General features: G+C 35.5%; 1 protein-coding gene and 1 long non-coding RNA gene across 3 annotated transcripts in view; both read left to right on the top strand.

Annotated features, from left to right (window-relative positions):
* LOC137658441 (Krueppel-like factor 5) overlaps nucleotides 1-12,937 on the top strand; it is a 41,702-nt gene extending 28,765 nt beyond the window's left edge. For both annotated transcript variants that reach the window (XM_068393162.1, XM_068393161.1), the window contains exons 2-6: nucleotides 8,810-8,920; nucleotides 9,423-10,365; nucleotides 10,624-10,708; nucleotides 10,975-11,291; nucleotides 11,556-12,937. In XM_068393162.1, the coding sequence (XP_068249263.1) occupies nucleotides 8,864-8,920; nucleotides 9,423-10,365; nucleotides 10,624-10,708; nucleotides 10,975-11,291; nucleotides 11,556-11,728 (1,575 nt within the window). In that variant the 5' untranslated portion in view covers nucleotides 8,810-8,863 and the 3' untranslated portion in view covers nucleotides 11,729-12,937. The remainder of the gene's footprint in view (nucleotides 1-8,809; nucleotides 8,921-9,422; nucleotides 10,366-10,623; nucleotides 10,709-10,974; nucleotides 11,292-11,555) is intronic.
* A 3,437-nt stretch (nucleotides 12,938-16,374) lies between these two features.
* LOC137658440 (uncharacterized) overlaps nucleotides 16,375-22,500 on the top strand; it is a 359,159-nt gene continuing 353,033 nt past the window's right edge. The window contains exon 1 of the long non-coding RNA XR_011047331.1: nucleotides 16,375-16,463. This is a non-coding gene — a long non-coding RNA (uncharacterized lncRNA). The remainder of the gene's footprint in view (nucleotides 16,464-22,500) is intronic.

The raw sequence follows: 22,500 nt of genomic DNA, 5'->3' as shown, positions 1-22,500 counted from the left end.
TCTATGTACCCATACACTGGCCGTTAAGGAGTCACTTGACCCGTACCTGCTCCTTAACATATGGCATCCTTAACGTCGCGTAGGGCTACCAGATTATTTCCACCTTGGAAAGGATTCAAACCTTTCAATGCCTATCGTCGGGCATATCTTTGTTTACGCCCCCAATCATCTCCAATCTCTGACGCGTTTCGTTCCAATGCCGTTTGATCCGCTAATGAATTCTTAGGATTAATTTACGAGCGTTTAGTATCATGTATGTCTTTTAACCTCGCGTCCTTCTTTCTAGAAAAGAATATTAGATGTCATAAGCATGAATGACCTTACTGATGATTTTAACAATTTTCCATCCCTGTTAAAATCACTGAGTTCATTTAGCTATTTTTCTTAAAAAATTATTTTAGATGGTTTTTTAGTATTTGGAACTTTTACAGATTTCAGTATCCAAGAGGGATATTTATCTTTTATTTGTTAGTTATATTCTACTTATTTATATCATTAAAAGATTGAAGAATAAGAAGTTTTAGTGGTTCCAATTATTTTTCAAAAGCTCTCTTTCTTTTACCTAGTAATTGTTACCCTTAGTTTCTGGTTACTGTAAATATCCAAGCATAATGCATCTTGCCAGACAAGAGTAAGCTTAGCCCAAAATGCCTAGCCAGTATCAGTTACCATTTTCATTTTTAATGCAAATCTTTTTGCAAGATTAAAATCTTTAAAGTTCAGCTTTAGTGTTTTTACAACGTCAGGTCATGGTAGTTCTTTCATCTCTGATTTCAAGCGCAAGTTATGTTCCTTGAGATAAGACGTCCACGTTCGTTGCCTTTCCGATGGCTGAAAAGATACCAACCCGTGCAGTACTTGAGCTCCGGCCGATATATTTTTTTCCCCTTCATTTTTATCGTTATTTTATGGGGGCAAACGTCTTACGGGGAAAAGGACCGGGGGTTGCGTACGGTTTCCTAGATCATTACGGGCCAACTTCTCATCCTAACCTGTTTGCCTTTCACCCTTCATGACCTCCGACCCAGCCGGCATTGCCTCGGGTCTGAAGATCCACCACACTCCCAAGTGTTAATAAAAGACGTGCAGAACTTCCCAATGGTGACCTCATGAAAGTTAGCGGCGGCGGTGGTGGTGGTGGGGGGGTCCTAGGGGCCAGGTGAGAGGAGAGTTGGTGGAGGGGGGGACGAATGGTGTGTGTGTGCTCTCTCTTTTCTTACCCCGTCTTTCCCACCTTTCCCCTGCCCTGCTCTACCATTCCTTTCTCTCCCTCCCTCACAGCATGCCGTCCCAGTAGTAGCTCTCCAACTGATTCCTTTCCGCAAAATCACATCTCACCATCTTCTTTCCCATGCCTTCTTTTCTTGACAGCAGCTCTTTGGCTAATCCCCTTTCCGCTTGAATGAGGGAGAAGAAGAAGAAGAAGGCACCCTTCTAAACCCCACATCCGTCCCTACCCCCATCATCTCCTTTATCCCCGCCCCCCTCATAAACCTCTTATTTTTGCCTGTGCCCGCTGTCTTGATAGATCTGGAAACGACTCCTGCTGATTCTTCTTTCCCCCTTTTCCAGCTTCGGCTGATGTCCCTCCTCCTCAATCCATATACCAAGCGTACTTAGTCCGTCGACTTAAATCACCTGTTGATTTAGGCAGTGGGGGCTCTCGTGGTCAAGAGTTTGCGTTCGTTAAGGCCTGGAACAAGCTTTTGTTTCCAGACTGGAAAAATAACATTTCGAGTGACAACGGTTCTTCTTTGTGAGTCGCCAAGGGATTTGATTAATGAATGAACTGTAGTCACATTCGTCATGGGTATGTCCTTTGCTTCTTTTCCTTAAAGTGGTTTTCGTTATTGTGTTCTATCACTTGTTTTTCTTATTATATTTCAAACGTATTTTATTTAATTCATTGACTCGAAAATTTATATTTATACTTATTTACATCCTATTTCAGTATTCTGAACATATTTAAAGTTATGTATATTCATTATTATTATTATCATTATAGTTATTATTTCTAGCTCTAGGGATTTGGGAATTCGACATATCCCGATAGAGAATAATAATATTTATTGTAAATAAACACTTCACCTTTCTAACGATCATTCTAACTAGAAACTTTCATTTTTTTTAAGCATCCCAGGTGATGAAGATGAATTGTGAGTGGGTGACAGACAGGTATAAAAACTAATGGAAGAAATATGTTTATATGTAAATGTAAATTTTATGGCAAGGATTTCTTGGTATGAATTTTGTTTCTTCGTATAGGCTTTAGAATTTAGAACCAGTTTTGCTGTTGCTGTTGATAATATTTTAAATACATAAAAGAATTTTAAGAAATGTTTAAAAGGTTGTACTTTTTTTCCCATTTGATTTGTAACTATATACTGATTGATTTCCAATTTTCTCTCATACATAGGTGGTGTTATTTTCTATCTTTTTTTTAATTTTTTGTATTATTATTTTTTTCTTTTTTTTTTTTTTGCTGTGAAGTATTGTCGTACACTCTACTACCTATTTCCATGAAAATTTTGTTGCTATTGTAAATTGAATATGTTTATTAATCATTTGCTTGCTTTTATGATAATAGTGTATAATTGTGATTTCATTTGAGGAAATAAATAAGCTGTGGTCCATAACATGGGGTCAAACCTTAGTCGAATGAAAAGAGTAGGAATATGAAAGATTGTAAATGTTAGATAATGTACGCTTCTATGTTTCTCAAACAATGATTTATGTATTTTATCTTTTATCTGTTTGTAATGAAAACCAGAATGTATTGGTTGTTGATAGAGCAACCACTACAGTGTTCTATCAGAGGCAGAAGAAAATTGGTGACTAAACCCGAAAAAATCTTTAAGTTGGTTGATTTTGATCATTTTAACGTTAGCAATGCTACATGTAATAATAATAATAGTAATAATAATAATAATAATAATAATAATAATAATAATAATAATATGTCGATTATAAAGGATTGTTTGGAATTATCTAAAAACTATACTAGATAGATTTTACACATTTTGCCCAAATACAAAAAAAAAAAAAAAAAAAAAAAAATAATGATTCTTAAATCATCGTTTGATATCAATACAACCATTTATTTTCGAAAGTGCAATTGTGAATGTTATATATTTTCTCATGTCATTTGGATGAATATATCTGAATTTCGTAATATAAAGTTTAGTTTAATAAGTTGAGCGTACAGTAGGACCCATTTTCCACTCCTTTCTATGTGAGCATATTTATGATGAATTATTCAAAAGTTTCTTACTCGTGCGTTTGCTTCAATGAAAGAAAATCATAAATGCAAAGTCAATTTCTAATCACGGGACCTTGGTGGAATGTTATCATTTGCCATTTACTTTAATCAGTAGGCTATTACTGTATATTATCAGAATTTTGAACCATTCCTCGGCAGTAAACACTATTATAAGAATCTTGAACCATTCCTCGTCAGTAAATACTATTATCAGAATCTTGAACCATTCCTCGTCAGTAAATACTATTATCAGAATCTTGAATCATTACTCATCAGTAAATACTTGTATAAGAATATCGAACCATTCTTCATAAGTGAATAATAGTATCAGAATCTTGAACCATTCCTCATAAGTGAATAATAGTATCAGAATATTGAACCATTCCTCATAAGTGAATAGTAGTATCAGAATCTTGAACCGTTCCTCATAAGTGAATAATAGTATCAGAATCTTGAACCATTCCTCATAAGTGAATAGTAGTATCAGAATCTTGAACCATTCCTCATAAGTGAATATTAGTATCAGAATCTTGAACCATTCCTCATAAGTGAATAGTAGTATCAGAATCTTGAACCATTCCTCATAAGTGAATAATAGTATCAGAATCTTGAACCATTCCTCATAAGTGAATAATAGTATCAGAATCTTGAACCATTCCTCATAAGTGAATAATAGTATCAGAATCTTGAACCATTCCTCATAAGTGAATAATAGTATCAGAATATTGAACCATTCCTCATAAGTGAATAGTTGTATCAGAATCTTGAACCATTCCTCATCAAGTGAATAATAGTATTAGAATATTGAACCATTCCTCATAAGTGAATAGTTGTATCAGAATCTTGAACCATTCCTCATAAGTGAATAATAGTATCAGAATATTGAACCATTCCTCATAAGTGAATAGTAGTATCAGAATCTTGAACCATTCCTCATCAGTAAATATTTGTATAAGAATATCGAACCATTCCTCTTAAGTGAATAATAGTATCAGAATCTTGAACCATTCCTCGTCAGTAAATACTGTCATCAGAATCTTGAACCATTCCTCGTCAGTAAATACTATCATCAGAATCTTGAACCATTCCTCGTCACTAAATACTGTCATCAGAATCTTGAACCATTCCTCGTCAGTAAATACTATCATGAGAATCTTGAACCAATCCTCGTCAGTAAATACTATCATGAGAATCTTGAACCATTCCTCGTCAGTAAATACTATCATCAGAATCTTGAACCAATCCTCGTCAGTAAATACTATCATGAGAATCTTGAACCATTCCTCGTCAGTAAATACTATCATCAGAATCTTGAACCAATCCTCATCATTAAATACTATCATCAGAATCTTGAACCATTCCTCGTCACTAAATACTATCATCAGAATCTTGAACCATTCCTCGTCACTAAATACTGTCATCAGAATCTTGAACCATTCCTCGTCACTAAATACTGTCATCAGAATCTTGAACCATTCCTCGTCAGTAAATACTATCATCAGAATCTTGAACCATTCCTCGTCAGTAAATACTATCATCAGAATCTTGAACCATTCCTCGTAACTAAATACTATCATCAGAATCTTGAACCATTCCTCGTCACTAAATACTATCATCAGAATCTTGAACCATTCCTCATAAGTAAACACTTGTATAAGAATAGTGAGCCATTCCTCATAAGTGAATAATAGTATTAGAATCTTGAACCATTCCTCGTCAGTAAATACTATCATCAGAATCTTGAACCATTCCTCGTCACTAAATACTATTATACGAATCTTGAACCATTCCTCGTCAGTAAATACTATCATCAGAATCTTGAACCATTCCTCATCAGTAAATATTTGTATAAGAATATTGTACCTCCCCATTAGTAAATAATAGTATCAGAACATTGAACCATTCATCGTCAGTAAATACTATCATCAGAATCTTGAACCATTCCTCGTCACTAAATACTATTATACGAATCTTGAACCATTCCTCGTCAGTAAATACTATTATACGAATCTTGAACCATTCCTCGTCAGTAAATACTATTATACGAATCTTGAACCATTCCTCGTCAGTAAATACGATTATCATAATCTTGAACCATTCCTCGTCAGTAAATACTATTATCAGATTCTTGAACCATTCCCCGTCAGTAAATACTATTATCAGATTCTTGAACCATTCCTCGTCAGTAAATACTATTATCAGACTCTTGAACCATTCCTCATCAGTAAATACTATTATACGAATCTTGAACCATTCCTCGTTAGTAAATACTATTATCAGAATCTTGAACCATTCCTCGTCACTGAATACTATTATATGAATCGAACCATTCCTCGTCAGTAAATACTATTACACGAATCTGGAACTATTCCTTGTCAGTAAATACTATTATACGAATCTTGAACCATTCCTCGTCAGTAAATACGATCATCAGAATCTTGAACCATTCCTCGTCTGTAAATACTATTATCAGAATCTTGAACCATTCCTCGTCAGTAAATACTATTATCAGAATCTTGAACCATTCCTCGTCACTGAATACTATTATATGAATCGAACCATTCCTCGTCAGTAAATACTATTACACGAATCTGGAACTATTCCTCGTCAGTAAATACTATTATACGAATCTTGAACCATTCCTCGTCAGTAAATACGATCATCATAATCTTGAACCATTCCTCGTCTGTAAATACTATTATCAGAATCTTGAACCATTCCTCGTCAGTAAATACTATTATCAGAATCTTGAACCATTCCTCGTCACTGAATACTATTATATGAATCGAACCATTCCTCGTCAGTAAATACTATTACACGAATCTGGAACTATTCCTCGTCAGTAAATACTATTATACGAATCTTGAACCATTCCTCGTTAGTAAATACTGTCATCAGAATCTTGAACCATTCCTCGTCAGTAAATACTATTATCAGAATCTTGAACCATTCCTCGGCAGTAAATACTATTATCAGAATCTTGAACCATTCCTCAGCAGTAAATACTATTATCAGAATCTTGAACCATTTCTCGTCACTAAATACTATTATCAGAATCTTGAACCATTCCTCGTCAGTAAATAATATTATCAGAATCTTGAACCATTCCTCGTCACTGAATACTATTATATGAATCGAACCATTCCTCGTCAGTAAATACTATTATACAAATCTTGAACCAATCCTCGTCAGTAAATACTATTATCAGATTCTTGAACCATTTCTCGTCACTAAATACTATTATCAGAATCTTGAACCATTTCTCGTCACTAAATACTATTATCAGAATCTTGAACCATTCCTCGTCAGTAAATAATATTATCAGAATCTTGAACCATTCCTCGTCACTGAATACTATTATATGAATCGAACCATTCCTCGTCAGTAAATGCTATTATAAGAATCTTGAACCATTCCTTGTCAGTAAATACTATTATACGAATCTTGAACTTTTCCTCGTCAGTTAATATTATCATACGAATCTTAAACCATTCCTCGTCAGTAAATACTATTATCAGAATCTTAAACCATTTCTCGTCAGTAAATACTATTATACGAATCTTGGACCATTCCTCGTCAGTAAATACTATTATACGAATCTTGAACCATTCCTCGTCTGGCAATACTATTATTAGAATCTTGAACCATTCCTCGTCAGTAAATAATATTATACGAATCTTGAACCATTCCTCGTCAGTAAATACTATTATACGAATCTTGAACCATTCCTCGTCAGTAAATACTATTATCAGAATCTTAAACCATTCCTCGTCAGTAAATACTATTATACGAATCTTGAACCATTCCTCGTCTGTCAATACTATTATACGAATCTTGAACCATTCCTCATCAGTAAATACTATTATACGAATCTTGAACCATTCCTCGTCAGTAAATACTATTATCAGAATCTTAAACCATTCCTCGTCAGTAAATACTATTATACGAATCTTGAACCATTCCTCGTCTGTCAATACTATTATACGAATCTTGAACCATTCCTCATCAGTAAATACTATTATACGAATCTTGAACCATTCCTCGTCAGTAAATACTATTATCAGAATCTTAAACCATTCCTCGTCAGTAAATACTATTATACGAATCTTGAACCATTCCTCGTCTGTCAATACTATTATACGAATCTTGAACCATTCCTCGTCTGTCAATACTATTATACGAATCTTGAACCATTCCTCGTCTGTCAATACTATTATACGAATCTTGAACCATTCCTCATTAGTAAATACTTTTATACGAATCTTGAACCATTCCTCGTCAGTAAATACTATCATCAAAATCTTGAACCATTCCTCGTCAGTAAATACTATTATACGAATCTCAATTCGTTCCTCGTCAGTAAATACTATCATCAGAATCTTGAACCATTCCTCGTCAGTAAATACTATCATCAGAATCTTGAACCATTCCTCATCAGTAAATAATTTTATACGAATCTTGAACCATTCCTCGTCAGTAAATACTATTATACGAATCTCGATTCATTCCTCGTCAGTAAATACTATCATCAGAATCTGGAACCATTCCTCGTCAGTAAATACTATTATACGAATCTTGAACCATTCCTCATCAGTAAATACTATCATCAGAATCTTGAACCATTCCTCGTCTGTAAATACTATTATACGAATCTTGAACCATTCCTCGTCAGTAAATACTGTCATCAGAATCTTGAACCATTCCTCGTTAGTAAATACTGTCATCAGAATCTTGAACCATTCTTCGTCAGTAAATACTGTCATCAGAATCTTGAACCATTCCTCGTCAGTAAATACTGTCATCAGAATCTTGAACCATTCCTCGTCAGTAAATGCTATCATCAGAATCTTGAACCATTCCTCGTCTGTCAATACTATTATCAGAAGCTTGAACAGTTCCTGATAAGTCAATAATACAGTAGTATCAGAATGTTGAACCATTACTCCTCAGTAAATACTATTATTAGAATCTTGAACCATTCCCCATAAGTGAATAATAGTATTAGAATGTTGAACCATCTCTCTTCAGTAAATACTATCATTAGAGTCTTGAACCATTCCTCATAAGTGAATAATAGTATCAGAATCTTAAACCATTCCTCATAAGTGAATAATAGTATCAGAATCTTGAACCATTCCTCATAAGTGAATAATAGTATTAGAATGTTGAACCATTACTCATCAGTAAATACTATTATTAGAATCTTGAACCATTCCTCATAAGTGAATAATAGTATCAGAATCTTGAACCATTCCTCATAAGTGAATAATAGTATCAGAATCTTGAACCATTCCTCATAAGTGAATAACAGTAACAGAATCTTGATCCGTTCTTCATAAGTGAATAATAGTATCAAAAGTTTTTAACCATTCCTCATCAGTAAATACTATTATCAGAATCTTGAAATATTCCTCATAAGTGAATAATAGTATCAGAATCTTGAACCATTCCTCATCAGTGAATAATTATATTAGAGTCTTGGACCATTCTCATCATCAATTACCATTTTGCCATCAGAATCTCTAACCAATTCCTCTTTTCTCTCCGCAGGTTCCTTGGTGAATTGTAAGGGGAGCGCGTCTCCCTCTTCTCGTTTTCCAGGCCATGGTGCCCGAGCATGATCCCGTCCTGGCCACGCACCACAGCACTATGTCAAAGGAGGTCAGTCTTTATATTCAAGTTTTCTTTTTCGTAATGTTTGGTAACTGTGATTTTCTCAGCTTTTGACTTGAGTTTGGGGGAAAGTGTTTGTGTGTAGTTTTGCACTGGGATTCAAGTTTTCCTTTCTTTAGAGTATAGAGTATAACACCATCTTTTTTATGCATGGTAAAGAGAGAGAGAGAGAGAGAGAGAGAGAGAGAGAGAGAGAGAGAGAGAGAGAGAGAGAGAGAGAGAGAGAGAGAGAGGAATTAAACATCTAACTTAGTAACATGTCATAATGTTAATGTGTACAAGATATGGTTGGTTGTGTGCGTTGAATATAATCTCTCTCTGTAAATAATTTATATTGTTATGTAGCAGAATAACCATTTTATAATGGAATAAAGGTTTTTGACTTTGATCTCTCTCTCTCTCTCTCTCTCTCTCTCTCTCTCTCTCTCTCTCTCTCTCTCTCCCCATCGATTTAATCTTAGTATTAATGAGATATCTTTGTCTTTGGCAGGCGGAGGTGCCCCCTGAACAGATAGAACCAGTGGATTTAAGCGTCAAAACCAGGCCGAACAGTCAACCCAAATCTTCCCCCTCAGCTTTTAACAATGTCCAGCCACTCTCCAGGGTGTCATATGGTTCCCCCATTAACCATTCATCATCATCTAGAATACCTGGTGACAGGGGCACCTGGCCCCCTGATCTCCCTTCTCAGATATCTACCTCCAACCAGAGGCCTCGACGACCCGAAGACGACCCAGCGACGAGTCGTCCGGGTTCCTTGAAAAAGTTCCCTCGGATTCCAGTCTCTGATGGAGAACAAGAACAGGTGCCAAGACTCACTTCCAGCGACTCGTCGTCGCGCGTCATTTCCTCCGGGGAAACCTGTGATCCTATTAAAAAAGAACCGTGCGATCGCATACCGACAGTGACGTGCGATAGCGTGGCCGTCAGTTCGGAACCAGTTACCACAACCCAGAGTCCCGTCGATGATATCATAGACTCGAAGGGCCTGTCGCCGTCCAAAGAGGCACTGTGCTATAGAAAATGTGTTCGAAGTATAAATCCTGTACTTATGAAGCCGTCTCTGATGGGCCATCATCAAAGTAAGGATGTGTTAGTGACCTCCCAAACACCGTCGACATCTTCCACTTCCGTCCATAGAAGTTCAAACGTAGAACGTACCTTGCCGCTTGTATCCTCGTCGAATTTTTCTTTCATAAGTACAAGATCGCCTGATCACTCACCTCAGCACTCTACATTAGGAGCCTTCGACATTCCAAGTGTGCACTTGTGTTTGCCTCAGCCCAACTCTACCTTCCCGCCCATCAGCGCACCTGACCTTGTGACAAGTTCTGGCTCTCCTCTCAGAAGCAGTGACCCCGCTCTCTTTCTCCCCATGTCGAGGTTTCCTAGTTTGCACTTACCTTTAGGATTGGATCTCACACTCAAATCTGGTAAGCATTCAAGATGCGCATACAGTCATTACGTAGTTTGAGCAATTACCTCTGCTTTCATGATATACAAATCGAGATGTTTTAGTGAGTTGTCATAGCAGCTGGTAATAAGGATGCTAAGTTTGAGATGTTAATTTTTTCTTATTATACAATGTTACAGCTAAAAAGTTCATTTATAATTTCTAGACAAAAGTGATATTATTATTATCAATTATTGAATATCAGTTATTAATTCATAATGTTAATTTCCTTCAACAGACTTGGGGAAAAATGTCATGGAGAGCGCGTTCCACAGCGCGGCGCCATCCTTCTTGTCTCTCCAGAGGATACGAGAAGCATCTCTGTAAGTAATTTATGATGTTGAAGAAACTATTATTAATCTTTTATGAATATTTTCCAATTCCACAAAATGATTAAACACAGATGGGTTCAGAGCAAAAACCCCGCCCCAAGGAACAAAAATTTCTGTACAATAGATTGGTTGAAATTAATATTTAGATTGTTGTTTAAGTATAGGATGACTAATTTTAAATCTTGGGTACTTCTGCATTTGAATGTTTTTGAGAAATATTTTCAATAGCGTTTCTCTGCCTTTTGTTTATCCCACAGAGCTTTTTATGGCAAACGTGCCCACAGCGAAAGCCCTTCTCCTCCCCTCGTGTCTGGGTCCTCCAGTGGCAACCTAAGAGCATCCCCACCACAGACCCAAAACCTTACCTCATCGACCATCTCATCTTCGCCATCTTCGTCTTCCTCGCCTCCATCGCCGCCTGTAGTGGCCAGACCACATGGCCGTCCTCCGCCTTCGTCAGCAGACTACACTGATGCCCTCAGGCGAAGGAAAGCCCATCGATGTGATTTTGAAGGATGTGAAAAGGTGTATACAAAAAGTTCACACTTGAAAGCTCACAAGAGAACGCACACAGGTTAGTTTGTTTGTCCCCCTTTTTTGGGGTGGGTGGGGGTCGATTCACAATTTCCTTTTAATGCTGATTCATGTACATATTGCTTCATACTTATTTATGTGATTGCGTAGATATACATTGTAATGTTTGCCATCTTTCATTTAGCAGGGGGAAAACCATGCCACTGTGATGGATGTTGATACTGATTCACGTACACAATGCTTCATATTTACATATGGGATTAATTAGATATACATAATAATGCGTTTATCTTTCTTTCTGCAGGGGAAAAACCATACCACTGTACATGGGATGGATGTAAGTGGAGGTTCGCTCGCTCGGACGAACTGACCCGCCATTTCCGCAAGCACACCGGCCAGAAGCCCTTCAAGTGCCAACTGTGCCAGCGTTCGTTCTCGCGTTCGGATCACCTCTCGTTGCACATGAAGAGGCACTGATGGTGGGATCACGGTAGTTCGTGGCTGTAATATAAGTCTGCACGCGCAAGAAGTAGATCTGGAACCGTATAGATTATGACTAGTCCGATAACTTGGTTAATGGAAAAAGTTTTGGAACGGCAGTTTCATCATAGTTTTTGGATTACCGGAAAGAAGACATTCGAGCAGTATTTGATTTTTTTCAAAAGAGTTTAAGTTACTGGTATGGTTTTCAGAATGGAACAAAGGAAAGATTATTAAAGTTGACAGTATTCATGTGAACAAGTTTTAAGATGATTTCTTTATAGCTGAAATAGTTGAAGACTTTCACGTAGTTATTTGGATGTTAAGAAAACCAGTTATGAATTGCGTCCAGAATGTGCAGTTTTGTGTCGATAGCGTGTATAATAATACTGAAAAGTAATTGTTCGTTTTAGTTTTCTTTGAAACAACTCATAAGTGAAAACGGTTTAAAATTACTTGATCTCAAAATTTGAACTAGACCAACGGGAAAATTTAGTCAGCATTTTTCTATTTTTGTGAACTTTAAATTATGACGACATTCAAGTTTTCCTAAGGTAGGCTACATTTGTGCAGAGTGAACGTTCTATTCTAATTTGTATGTGTTAATAATGGTGCTACTCAAAAGAAAAACAAAATATACTTGAGTAGGAATGTGTTGCGACATATCTTCAAAAATTAAAGTGTATTGTTTAACTCTCCATGCATTTTCTGAAGCACAAGCATGTGCTTGCAAACACAATTTTGACGGAATACTTTTTCAACATACATCCATACACACATGCTCACACACTCAATACATAAGTAACTGTCTGCATGAATCTATGGAATTGGTGTATACAAAAGTGGGTGATATAGGTTATACAAAAAGGTTGTTAGTTTGAAAACGGGACATTCTTAACCTTGGAGAGCAGAGTCTGGGCGTGTGAAGTATGACTTATGTACAACACATACATTCAGATAATCTTTCACACAAAAGATCCGAGCAACTTCCATATTTATACTGCCATGTACAATGTCAAATGGTTTTCTGTGATCTGTTTATATGTCAATAGATTAAGAATATATTTTCTTACCAGTTTAAAGCCTTATTATAGATTTTATGTGCAGAGTTTCTATTATATCTGACAAGATTGTTGTGCGGTTCATGCAGGAATTATTGTAGGGATAAAAACGCCATGTAAAAAGTGGAAATAAAGAAGTAAAATAAGGTGTTTTTTTGTACGAAACCTTTCCTGAGCTACAAACACACTTCTTACGGATGACGTCATTTCTTGGAAATGCTTCACGTAAGATCTTGGAACTAAATAGTATTTAAAAGGTGCTATTATAGTATGCTATCTACCGTCGAATTTCTACTATAGTATGGTATCTACCTCAAGGTAAGTTATCTACCATCAATGTTAATCCTCCTGTTTGATGAGGATTATTAAACAGATTACTTACCAGCAGTATGTTATCCTCATTGGACTTTAATGTTAGTTTAATAATATTTATTGGCAGGACAACATGGGTGCATAATTATAAGCAGTTTGTAAGTTAGGTTAGGTTATCAAGTCGGTAGTGATCCTCCTTATTAGAGTCGGATTAGCAAGTAGACCGTATCCTTAGGGACTGATGGTAGGTATCATATTATAGTCAGAAAGGGGTGGTAGATAGCAAAATCAGCGGTAGATAGCATACTATAATAGCAACGTTTAAAATATCTGTGATTCTTTACTTTGCAAAAGGTAAGATAGTCTGTTGGTTTTGAGTTTCCTGCTTGCCCTGTCTATACTGTACAAGATTACAGCAACGAATTTCGTCGGTTTAAATGTAAATTTGTGATATATAATATGAAATGTTAAATACTGTGAACGACCAAGGTAAAACGACAGTGGAGGTCCTGTAGAGAGTGGGGTTCCCCTGCTACATGGAACCGGAAAAGCAGCCATCAAAGTAAGATAGTAAAAAAAAAGATGCTCTTCTAGGGAGATTAAATCTTTAAATGTACATTTGATAATAATTCGTAAGATACTATTGGGTACTGCACTAGGTTTAAAAGAATTTGGATGATTTCAAGTAGAAATGTTACGTTTAATCATGAATTAACTTCATTGAGCTGGTTACTCTCCTCCTTTTGATAATCATAATGACTTATATAAAAGATATAAGCATAGATTTAGTGAAATCTTTAAGAATAGTGAAAGAGTTTTGATATTTAAACTATAATTTGATAAAGGATTTTAAATATTTAAACTATTTGACTCAGATTTTACAATGAATTGGACAATGAAAGTATTTTAAATTTTAGAGACATTTAGGTTAGGCGACATTTTGAAGGAAATAGAAAGAGTTTTGATATTTAAATTATAATTTGATAAAGGATTTTAGATATATAAACTGTTTGACTCAGATTTTACAATGAATTGGACGATGAAAGTATTTTAAGAGACATTTAGATTTGGCGACATTTTGAAGGAAATAGAAAGAGTTTTGATATTCAAATTATAATTTGATAAAGGATTTTAGATATATAAACTGTTCGACTCAGATTTTACAATGAATTGGACGATGAAAGTATTTTAAGAGACATTTAGATTTGGCGACATTTTGAAGGAAATAGAAAGAGTTTTGATATTCAAATTATAATTTGATAAAGGATTTTAGATATATAAACTGTTCGACTCAGATTTTACAATGAATTGGACGATGAAAGTATTTTAAGAGACATTTAGATTTGACTACATTTTGAAGGAAATAGAAAGAGTTTTGATATTTAAATTATAATTTGATAAAGGATTTTAGATATGTAAACTATTTGACTTAGATTTTACAATGAATTGGACGATGAAAGTAATTTCACCTTTTGAGACATTTCCCCAAGTATCACTGCCCAACAGAGGTCTCAACCTCAGAAGCAAAACCACAGTGATTCATTGTTCAATTAGATCGAAGGAATTGTCGTTACACCCTGTTACACGTTGACTCCCTTTCATGACTTCGACACACCCAAGATTATCGCGTAATCGAGATCTTAGTGCATAACTTATTAGCTGGAGGAGGGAGGAAGAAAGTGGGACGTGATATTTCAAGAGTTCATGAATTATGAATCCCCGGTGGAATTATGTAAGTGGCTTCTGTTACTTAACTGAGAGAAGAATTGATTTGAATGGTTTGGAAATTCAATCTGAAATTAACCAAGCGGAATGTGATAGTTCAAGAAAATTCAAAATTGGAGGATTTGAGTGGAATACTATGTATTTGAAGTATTTAGTTATGGCAGAAAATCTTTGGAGTTCAAGTATGTTGGACAAAACAGGTAGATTAACAAAGAGAGTGATATGTACTAGGAAACGAAAATTGGTGGTTCTGGGTGAAATACTGTCCATTAGACGTTCTTAATTGTGATAGAAGTATAAGCATGGATAAAAAAAAGTAAATTATGTAAAAAAGACGTAAACACCCGCATAAAAATCATTTACGATATATTCAGTGTCGACATGTCTACTCTTAACCGCCCACGTCCTCTTCCAGTTATCTGGCACATCCTTTCACTATCTTCCAATCTCTCTCATCTGGAAGGAAAACCGTTTACAAAAAAACCAGGTTTCCATAAGGGGTAGACATCCGCGTCGATACCCAAACCCTGTCTAGAAGAGGGATAAGAAAGCTATATTTTTTTCCCTTCAGGAAATGGCACACGAGAGTCTGGGACTTCAAAGGAAAGACGTCGGGAAACCAGTACGTCAGGCCAATACCCGAACGACCAACCACCGTGGTCGAAGTCCCTCGAAGAGTGACGTTCCCTTGGGTTCATCAAGATGAATCGCTCGGGGCTCAATTTGTCTTATTCACCGGACTATGGGACCCAGCTCCGTGTTGCGTGTCAAAGTATTGTTGCTCAAATGAGCGATGGAGTGCGAGGGGCATTGTCGAAGACGGGTTCGCCAGTTCGCGAGAGGGAGATGGGGTTGGGGATAGTATCTCTTGAGTGCACATGCATTCCTTATACTCTAAATTCTCATCCTTACGGGAGATAGCGATAGGAAATACTTACCTGATGGATTTTCGAAGGCTCTCGGTGTTGCAAATGTCGAATTTTGAGCATTGCAACGATCAAGCTGCGAGTAAAATATGTGGGATGGTTAGTTCTTAAAATGTGTCTGCTCTCTGAAATGGAATCCGTTTTAAGTGATCGGTTATCGGGATGTCTGTTGCGATTTGGTTGAGAGATATTATTGATTTTCTTTCGTCTTTCTCGGGCCTTGTCTTTCTTATTTTTTGTATATGTACTCGTTTTATTGTTTTTCCTTGCTTAATCAATATTTAATTGCATTTTTATAGTGTTATTTGTATTTTCAATACTTAGAAGGTTTTAGTTTCGATTTTATAAGTCTGTTTTAACTATTGATTGTAAACGTAAGAAATTTTTGTATAGTGAACGGACCTTGGAGTCGTAGCAGTCGTCTGCTTATATGTACTCGTCTTCAAATCAATATTAACTAAAATACTTTCTTTAGGAAGATGAAAATAAGAAATCGTATGTCATTTAACATCATAAAGACTGAAAAGGCAAAGTTAGTTCCAATAATTTATTTTATTTATTATTTTTCTTAAAGAACCATCAAGATTTAGAGAAGGTTCCTTCATTCTGTGTTTGTTTCCCGTGGTGTTTGCGTGTCAGTGTTAGCTCGTTACAAAATTTCTTAGAAAAAAAGGCCCAACGGATAAGGATCTTCCATCGCTTGTGGTAGTAAGTATAAAAGAAGCCTGTTCAGCCAGGCAATTGGGTTCTTAGGCGTAAATAGACTTACATTTTAATAGGCTTATGTCTTGTCAATGCAGTGTATATAGACGGTATACGAGGAATTTCTAGCGAAATTCATTGAAATTGTGAATTTTTGTCTTGTATTTTTCCAAAACGAAATGTGTTGAGGGAGGAAATTCCCTGGCTTAGTTTTTATGCCTTTCTGGACATTAATATAATTAGGTATTTCCGAATCATTATTTCCTATCCCCCCAAAAACAAAGGTGTCGCTAGGCTATCTTGTAGTGCTTCCATGGCGAGCCTAAGGTGATTTAAATGAGTTCTTACGTAATTATCTCGCGTTTTATGAGCGTCGTCTTCAGTGTTTTTCGTCATTTATTCATATTTAGGCCAGCGTTAAGGAGCAATTTAGTTAGAATAGTTCATAATAAATTTGATCGTGCCATTTCTTAAAGCTTATTACTACTCAGCAGAAATATTAATATCGATGCAGAAGTCTAATAACTTGTCTGGCAAATTTGGTTCGGTCATCGGTCGTCTCCTCGAAAATACTACAACTCTATTTTGATATAATTCTATATATCTTCTGTACTGATTGAATGCGGCAGTTTGTCACACTCCTGTCATTAGGTACGACAATGATTTAATTCATCTTATGGCGTATCGTGTTGGTATAGCAATATATATTCGCCTTTCTCCTGTTTATTTGAGTAGTAAGAGAGACTTTGAGGGCAGTTTATTGGCCAGGATCATGTTGTGTTCGGTGAAAGTGCGAAGTCGCTCTCTCTCTCTCTCTCTCTCTCTCTCTCTCTCTCTCTCTCTCTCTCCCCCTCTCCCCCTCTCTCCCTCTCTCCCTCTCTCCTTTTTTTACCATCACTGAACACCCGACCCATCCTTTCATCAATATAGTATCATATATATATATATATATATATATATATATATATATATATATGTGTGTGTGTGTGTGTATATAAATATACACGCATATATATATATATATATATATATATATATATATATATATATATATATATGTATATAAATATACACACACACATATATATATATATATATATATATATATATATATATATATATATATATTATATTGTGGTACCGATGTGGTAACGTCCCTGACCGGTGAACACCAGACTGGGGTTCGAGTCCTGCGCAAACTCGTTAGTTTCTTTGGTTGCTGCAACCTCACCATCCTTGTGAGCTAAGGATGGAGGGTTTGGGGGAGCCTATAGGTCTATCTGCTGAGTCATCAGCAGCCATTGCCTGGCCCTCCTTGGTCCTAGCTTGGGTGGAGAGGGGGTTTGGGCACTAATCATATGTATAGATGGTCAGTCTCTAGGGCATTGTCCTGCTTGTTAGGACAATGTCACTGTCCCTTGCCTCTGTCATTCATGAGTGACCTTTAAACTATAGTAATTACAACTAAATGCATCTTAACGTGATAGTCATACGAAGGTTATTTAAATTACGTTGTGTTTATTTAGGGTGTATTAGAAATCGTATGTCAAAATTTGGATAATAATGGTTATAAATAAAGGACCAAATTTCTTTATTGACATTTCAATAAAATCGTAACTCCCCTCAATGTTGAAACACGTTATAGCCTAAAGCACTATAAGTCATGCTATTAACGTACGTTGAGCGGGTCCCGGAGACCCAAGGTTAAGTTAGGTTAGGGATGGTAACGGTAATGTTCATCCCTGTCTTTTACGATATTTATTTATATGGGGTTGGAGGGTGGGTGGGCGTCGACACTTAATTACGATGAATTTTATTTTGACCAAAGACAGGGAAGTCTACACGTATTAGAATATGACCAATGCTTAGAAAATGTCTTTATATTTGCATTCGATGTTGTCAAGGAAATGCTTGTAGATATACACAACTGGTAAAACTAGAATTTGCCCCTGAAAATATGAAGACTAAAAACTGTAGAAGAGTTTTTTTCCTCTAATAAGGAAATACTATATAATTTACATTTTATGGTCTTACAGAACCGGAAGCTTGCAATACCTCACACAAGAATTTGAATGTATTGAAAGGAAAATTTTGATAAACGTTTAATCGTGGCAAGCATAGAAACGTTTGAGGTAAATAGTAACGTTTTTAAAGAAAGTAAAGTTTTGAATATAAGAACGTCTTAGTATAAAAGAATTTTTATAGATGTAAGAAGCAAACGCATGATCGTAAATGAGATGGGATGTAATACTGGAATTTGAAGTGTAGCTATGGAAGGAAATAGGTTGTTATTAGAGTAGGGTGGTGTATGGCAGAGGGGGGGGGGGTCGTAAAGAACGATATCCAAGCCCTTTGAAGAAAAAATGAAGTCAGAGATAAAAACTTTAGGACAAACTCAAACTTTTTGTTTTCTGTTTTTTTTTTTTTTTTTTTTTTTTTTTTTTTTTTTTTTTTTTACAAGTCATATCGCATAACAATGGTTTTTCAATCTCTTGGTGGTATGTATTTTCGGCAACGAGTAAACACAAGTAAATAATGAAGATCCTGGAATAGATATGGCAGAATGCATTAGTTTGAGTTTTGGAACTAACGATCATCGGGTTATAAGTGGGAAATAGTCAAATTAATAATGAGCGTAAAGTCTTTTACTCCACAAAATTTACAGTGAGATTTGCACACAAATTATATCGCCTCATAGCGGTTGTGACTTCCCAACGTGCAGTTACATAAGTGATGAATATTCTACTTGGCTAATTCAGTGATTCTTATTACTGGGGGGGGGGGGGGGGGTTAGAAGTTTCCATGGAGCGCACAAGCAGGGTAGCCAGGTGGTGCCTATTATCATATCGCATCGAAAATGCTACGAGGAGCAGAATTGGGAGTACCCGCATTGAGAATATTATTGGATCAAATCGTAAAAATTTTAATAAATCGCGAAAAATTAACAAAGTTGGCCAGTTATTGAAGCGGCTATATCCCATTAGTTATGTTTCTGTAAAACTGAGCATCTTGTCAAAGGTTATATAAATTTCACAATGAAGCTACACTACTACTGAAGCATTTCTTTTATGAATAAGAACATTGGGTGATCGAAAACGTAACTACCATTTTATATTATTATCATTATTATTATTATTACTTGCTAAGCTACAACCCTAGTTGGAGAAGCAGGATGCTATAAACTTAAGGGCCCTAACAGGGAAAATAGCCCAGTGAGGAAAGGAAACAAGGAAAAATAAAATATCAAAAGAACAGTAACAACAATGAAATAAATAATTCCCATATAAACTATACAAACTTTAACAAAACACGAGGAAGATAAATTAAAAAGAATAGTGTGTCCTAGTGTACCCCAAGCAAGAAATATATTTCAATGTTGTGTCCATTAAAGGTAACGAGAAATCTTATAATATTGCTCCTTTTGATAACTTGCAGTTTACGAGTACTGCTCCACGTTCAGATAAAATGTCGTCGAACCCACGATCAAGATCTCACCTCTGGTCACTATATAAGTATGTAACCATTAGGGCTAAGACAGAGAGTTTTAGGCCTCTCTTATATCACCGTCGTTTTATGGTGTGGGTACATTAGTAATATATGTTAACGGAAACAAGATACTGAACACTGTCCATAGATCTAACTACAGGACTGCCACTTAATAAACTACTAACGTATACACTTGGCGGATGACGATCTCGCGACGTTGCCAGATGTGCGATTGGGCTAATGCTAAACTTATCTGGATGTGGAATTACTTGGAAAGGTAATTCTTGACTTTTAATTTATCATCAACAGACAATTTTATCAGTATTTTGGAAATGTTAGAATAATGTCAATGAAGAAATTGGACCTTTTACACAAACAATCGCGACTTATTCAAGTGGGTTTTATGAAATCCATATAATTCAAGATACGTTGTCACAAGACACTTAATCTATTTTCAATAGGTCAGATTAACTTCGAAATATGTAGCCCAACTATTTGCATAGAACACTGACAAATGGCTTTGGTTCTATCACGTGACATATGACTAGTGCTAATTACCTGCTCGAGTAGCTTCAACTAGCAACGAGATCTTGAAAAGGCAGTGTAGTTCTGATCCCTGAACATGTGTAGCTCAACTTTTTAAGGAGAAAAACAGCGTTCTATTTTATCTTTGAAGTATTTAACAGCAGATAAGCAACAGTAGGATGCTCATCCACATCTAAATGAAAATTAGAAGACGGAGAATGATTGAATGGATGAATGAATGAATTGAAGTTCTCTGGCATCCTGTCATCGAAGGTCATTGACGTTGGGAAGACGGAGAGGGCAAACACAACGGGTTGATATAGATTATAACTGATAACAATTAAAGAATGTGACTTATAGCATAGCATAATGAATGGGGTAGTAAAGCATGTAAAGGCGTGGCAGTTTAAAATGAGTCCATGTATGTGGTAAGCTCATGCCCCTTAACACGTGTACAGGAGTGGATAGCCTTTTCTCTTATTTAAAATTGTCCCACCTTAAGTGTAAAGTGCGTTATGTAAACTTCAGTGTCTTCTGATGATGAATCATTACTCAGGCAGCTTAACCGATTGCAATTGCGAGTACTAATATTTGTATAGGGTTTCATAGGCTTAATATATTACGGGTGTACACTATATAACTAGAGTAGCCCAGCTTAAAACATTATGGGTATCGGTAGCTTGACCCTAACATAAAGATTAGCTGATAGTCTCAATATGTTAATGGGTATGGAGTCTGTGGTATCGGTTGGTAACCTAACCTGACTCGAATTAGGCTTTCGCATTACTACAGGGATCTTGACCCCTCGTCTAACTGTCTTCATTAGTTGGGTCATCTATTTCATCCCAGTATTGCCGGTGTGACGGTCTGAACAATCCCCCGGTCTCAGAATTCTCCTTGACATTGTATATTGGTTCTATTCCGCCATTAGCTCGCTTCACTCGCATGAAAATAAAACATCAAGCTCGTTATGTACTGGCAAGCGGTGATGTTGAGCTGCGCACGCTAACATTATGGGAAAATAAAACATCAACCTCGTATGTACTGGCGAGCGGTAATGTTCGGGCATGCGCAGATTATCAAGGAGAATTCTGAGACCGGGGGATCGTTCAGACCGTCACACCGGCATCAATGCCCTTCGATGTCAGGATGCCAGAGAACTTGAAATCATTCATTCGTTCATTCCCAGTATTGTATTACATTTTCTTGTTATTGGAACCTCAATCCACCTTTGTTGCTTATTTTCATTTTTGAAATTCAGAATTTTTTTAAGGAATGGCAATTACGGTTTGTAATGAGTGGAAGATTTGTTTTCTATTACTGATATATATATATATATATATAATATATATATGTTTTCCCTTGTAAGTTGATTAATTATCAAGTAAATAAACGTTATATATATGTATATATATACATGCATAATATATATATATATATATATATGTATATATATTATTATATATATGTATATATATTATATATATATTATATATATGTATATATTATATATATATATATATATATATATATACATATATATATATATATAACATATATATATATATATATATGCATATATATATATATATATATTTATACATATACATATATGTATATATTTATTATATATATAATATATATATATATGTATATATATATATATATATATATATATATGAATGTGCTAAGTTTATTGAATGTTCTTGAAAAATATATTGGGTAAACTTGGTATTTCTAATGCATGAAATACCCATCTATAATTAATCATTCTATTAGTATTATTATCAGGCATGAGTTATTATATTTTAGCGTCCCAATTGTCTTAACCTCTAAAGGCAAATAAGCATACATTGAATCAAATCGTTTTTATGGAATTTCGAATTATTTTTCATCATGAAAACTCGAAACCCAAAGGGGGATTTCTAAATGAAGGAACGGCCCCAGTGGGAACGACCTCGTCTAAAAAAAAAAAAAAAAAAAAAAAAAAAAAAAGAAAAAAAGCATAACGAAATAGGAATTAAATGAATAT

This window comes from Palaemon carinicauda, chromosome 19, assembly GCF_036898095.1.
Source record: "Palaemon carinicauda isolate YSFRI2023 chromosome 19, ASM3689809v2, whole genome shotgun sequence".
NCBI classification, from domain to species: domain Eukaryota; kingdom Metazoa; phylum Arthropoda; class Malacostraca; order Decapoda; family Palaemonidae; genus Palaemon; species Palaemon carinicauda.
Note: the sequence above shows the minus strand (reverse complement) of the source record. Positions and strands in the feature narration are given on the sequence as shown.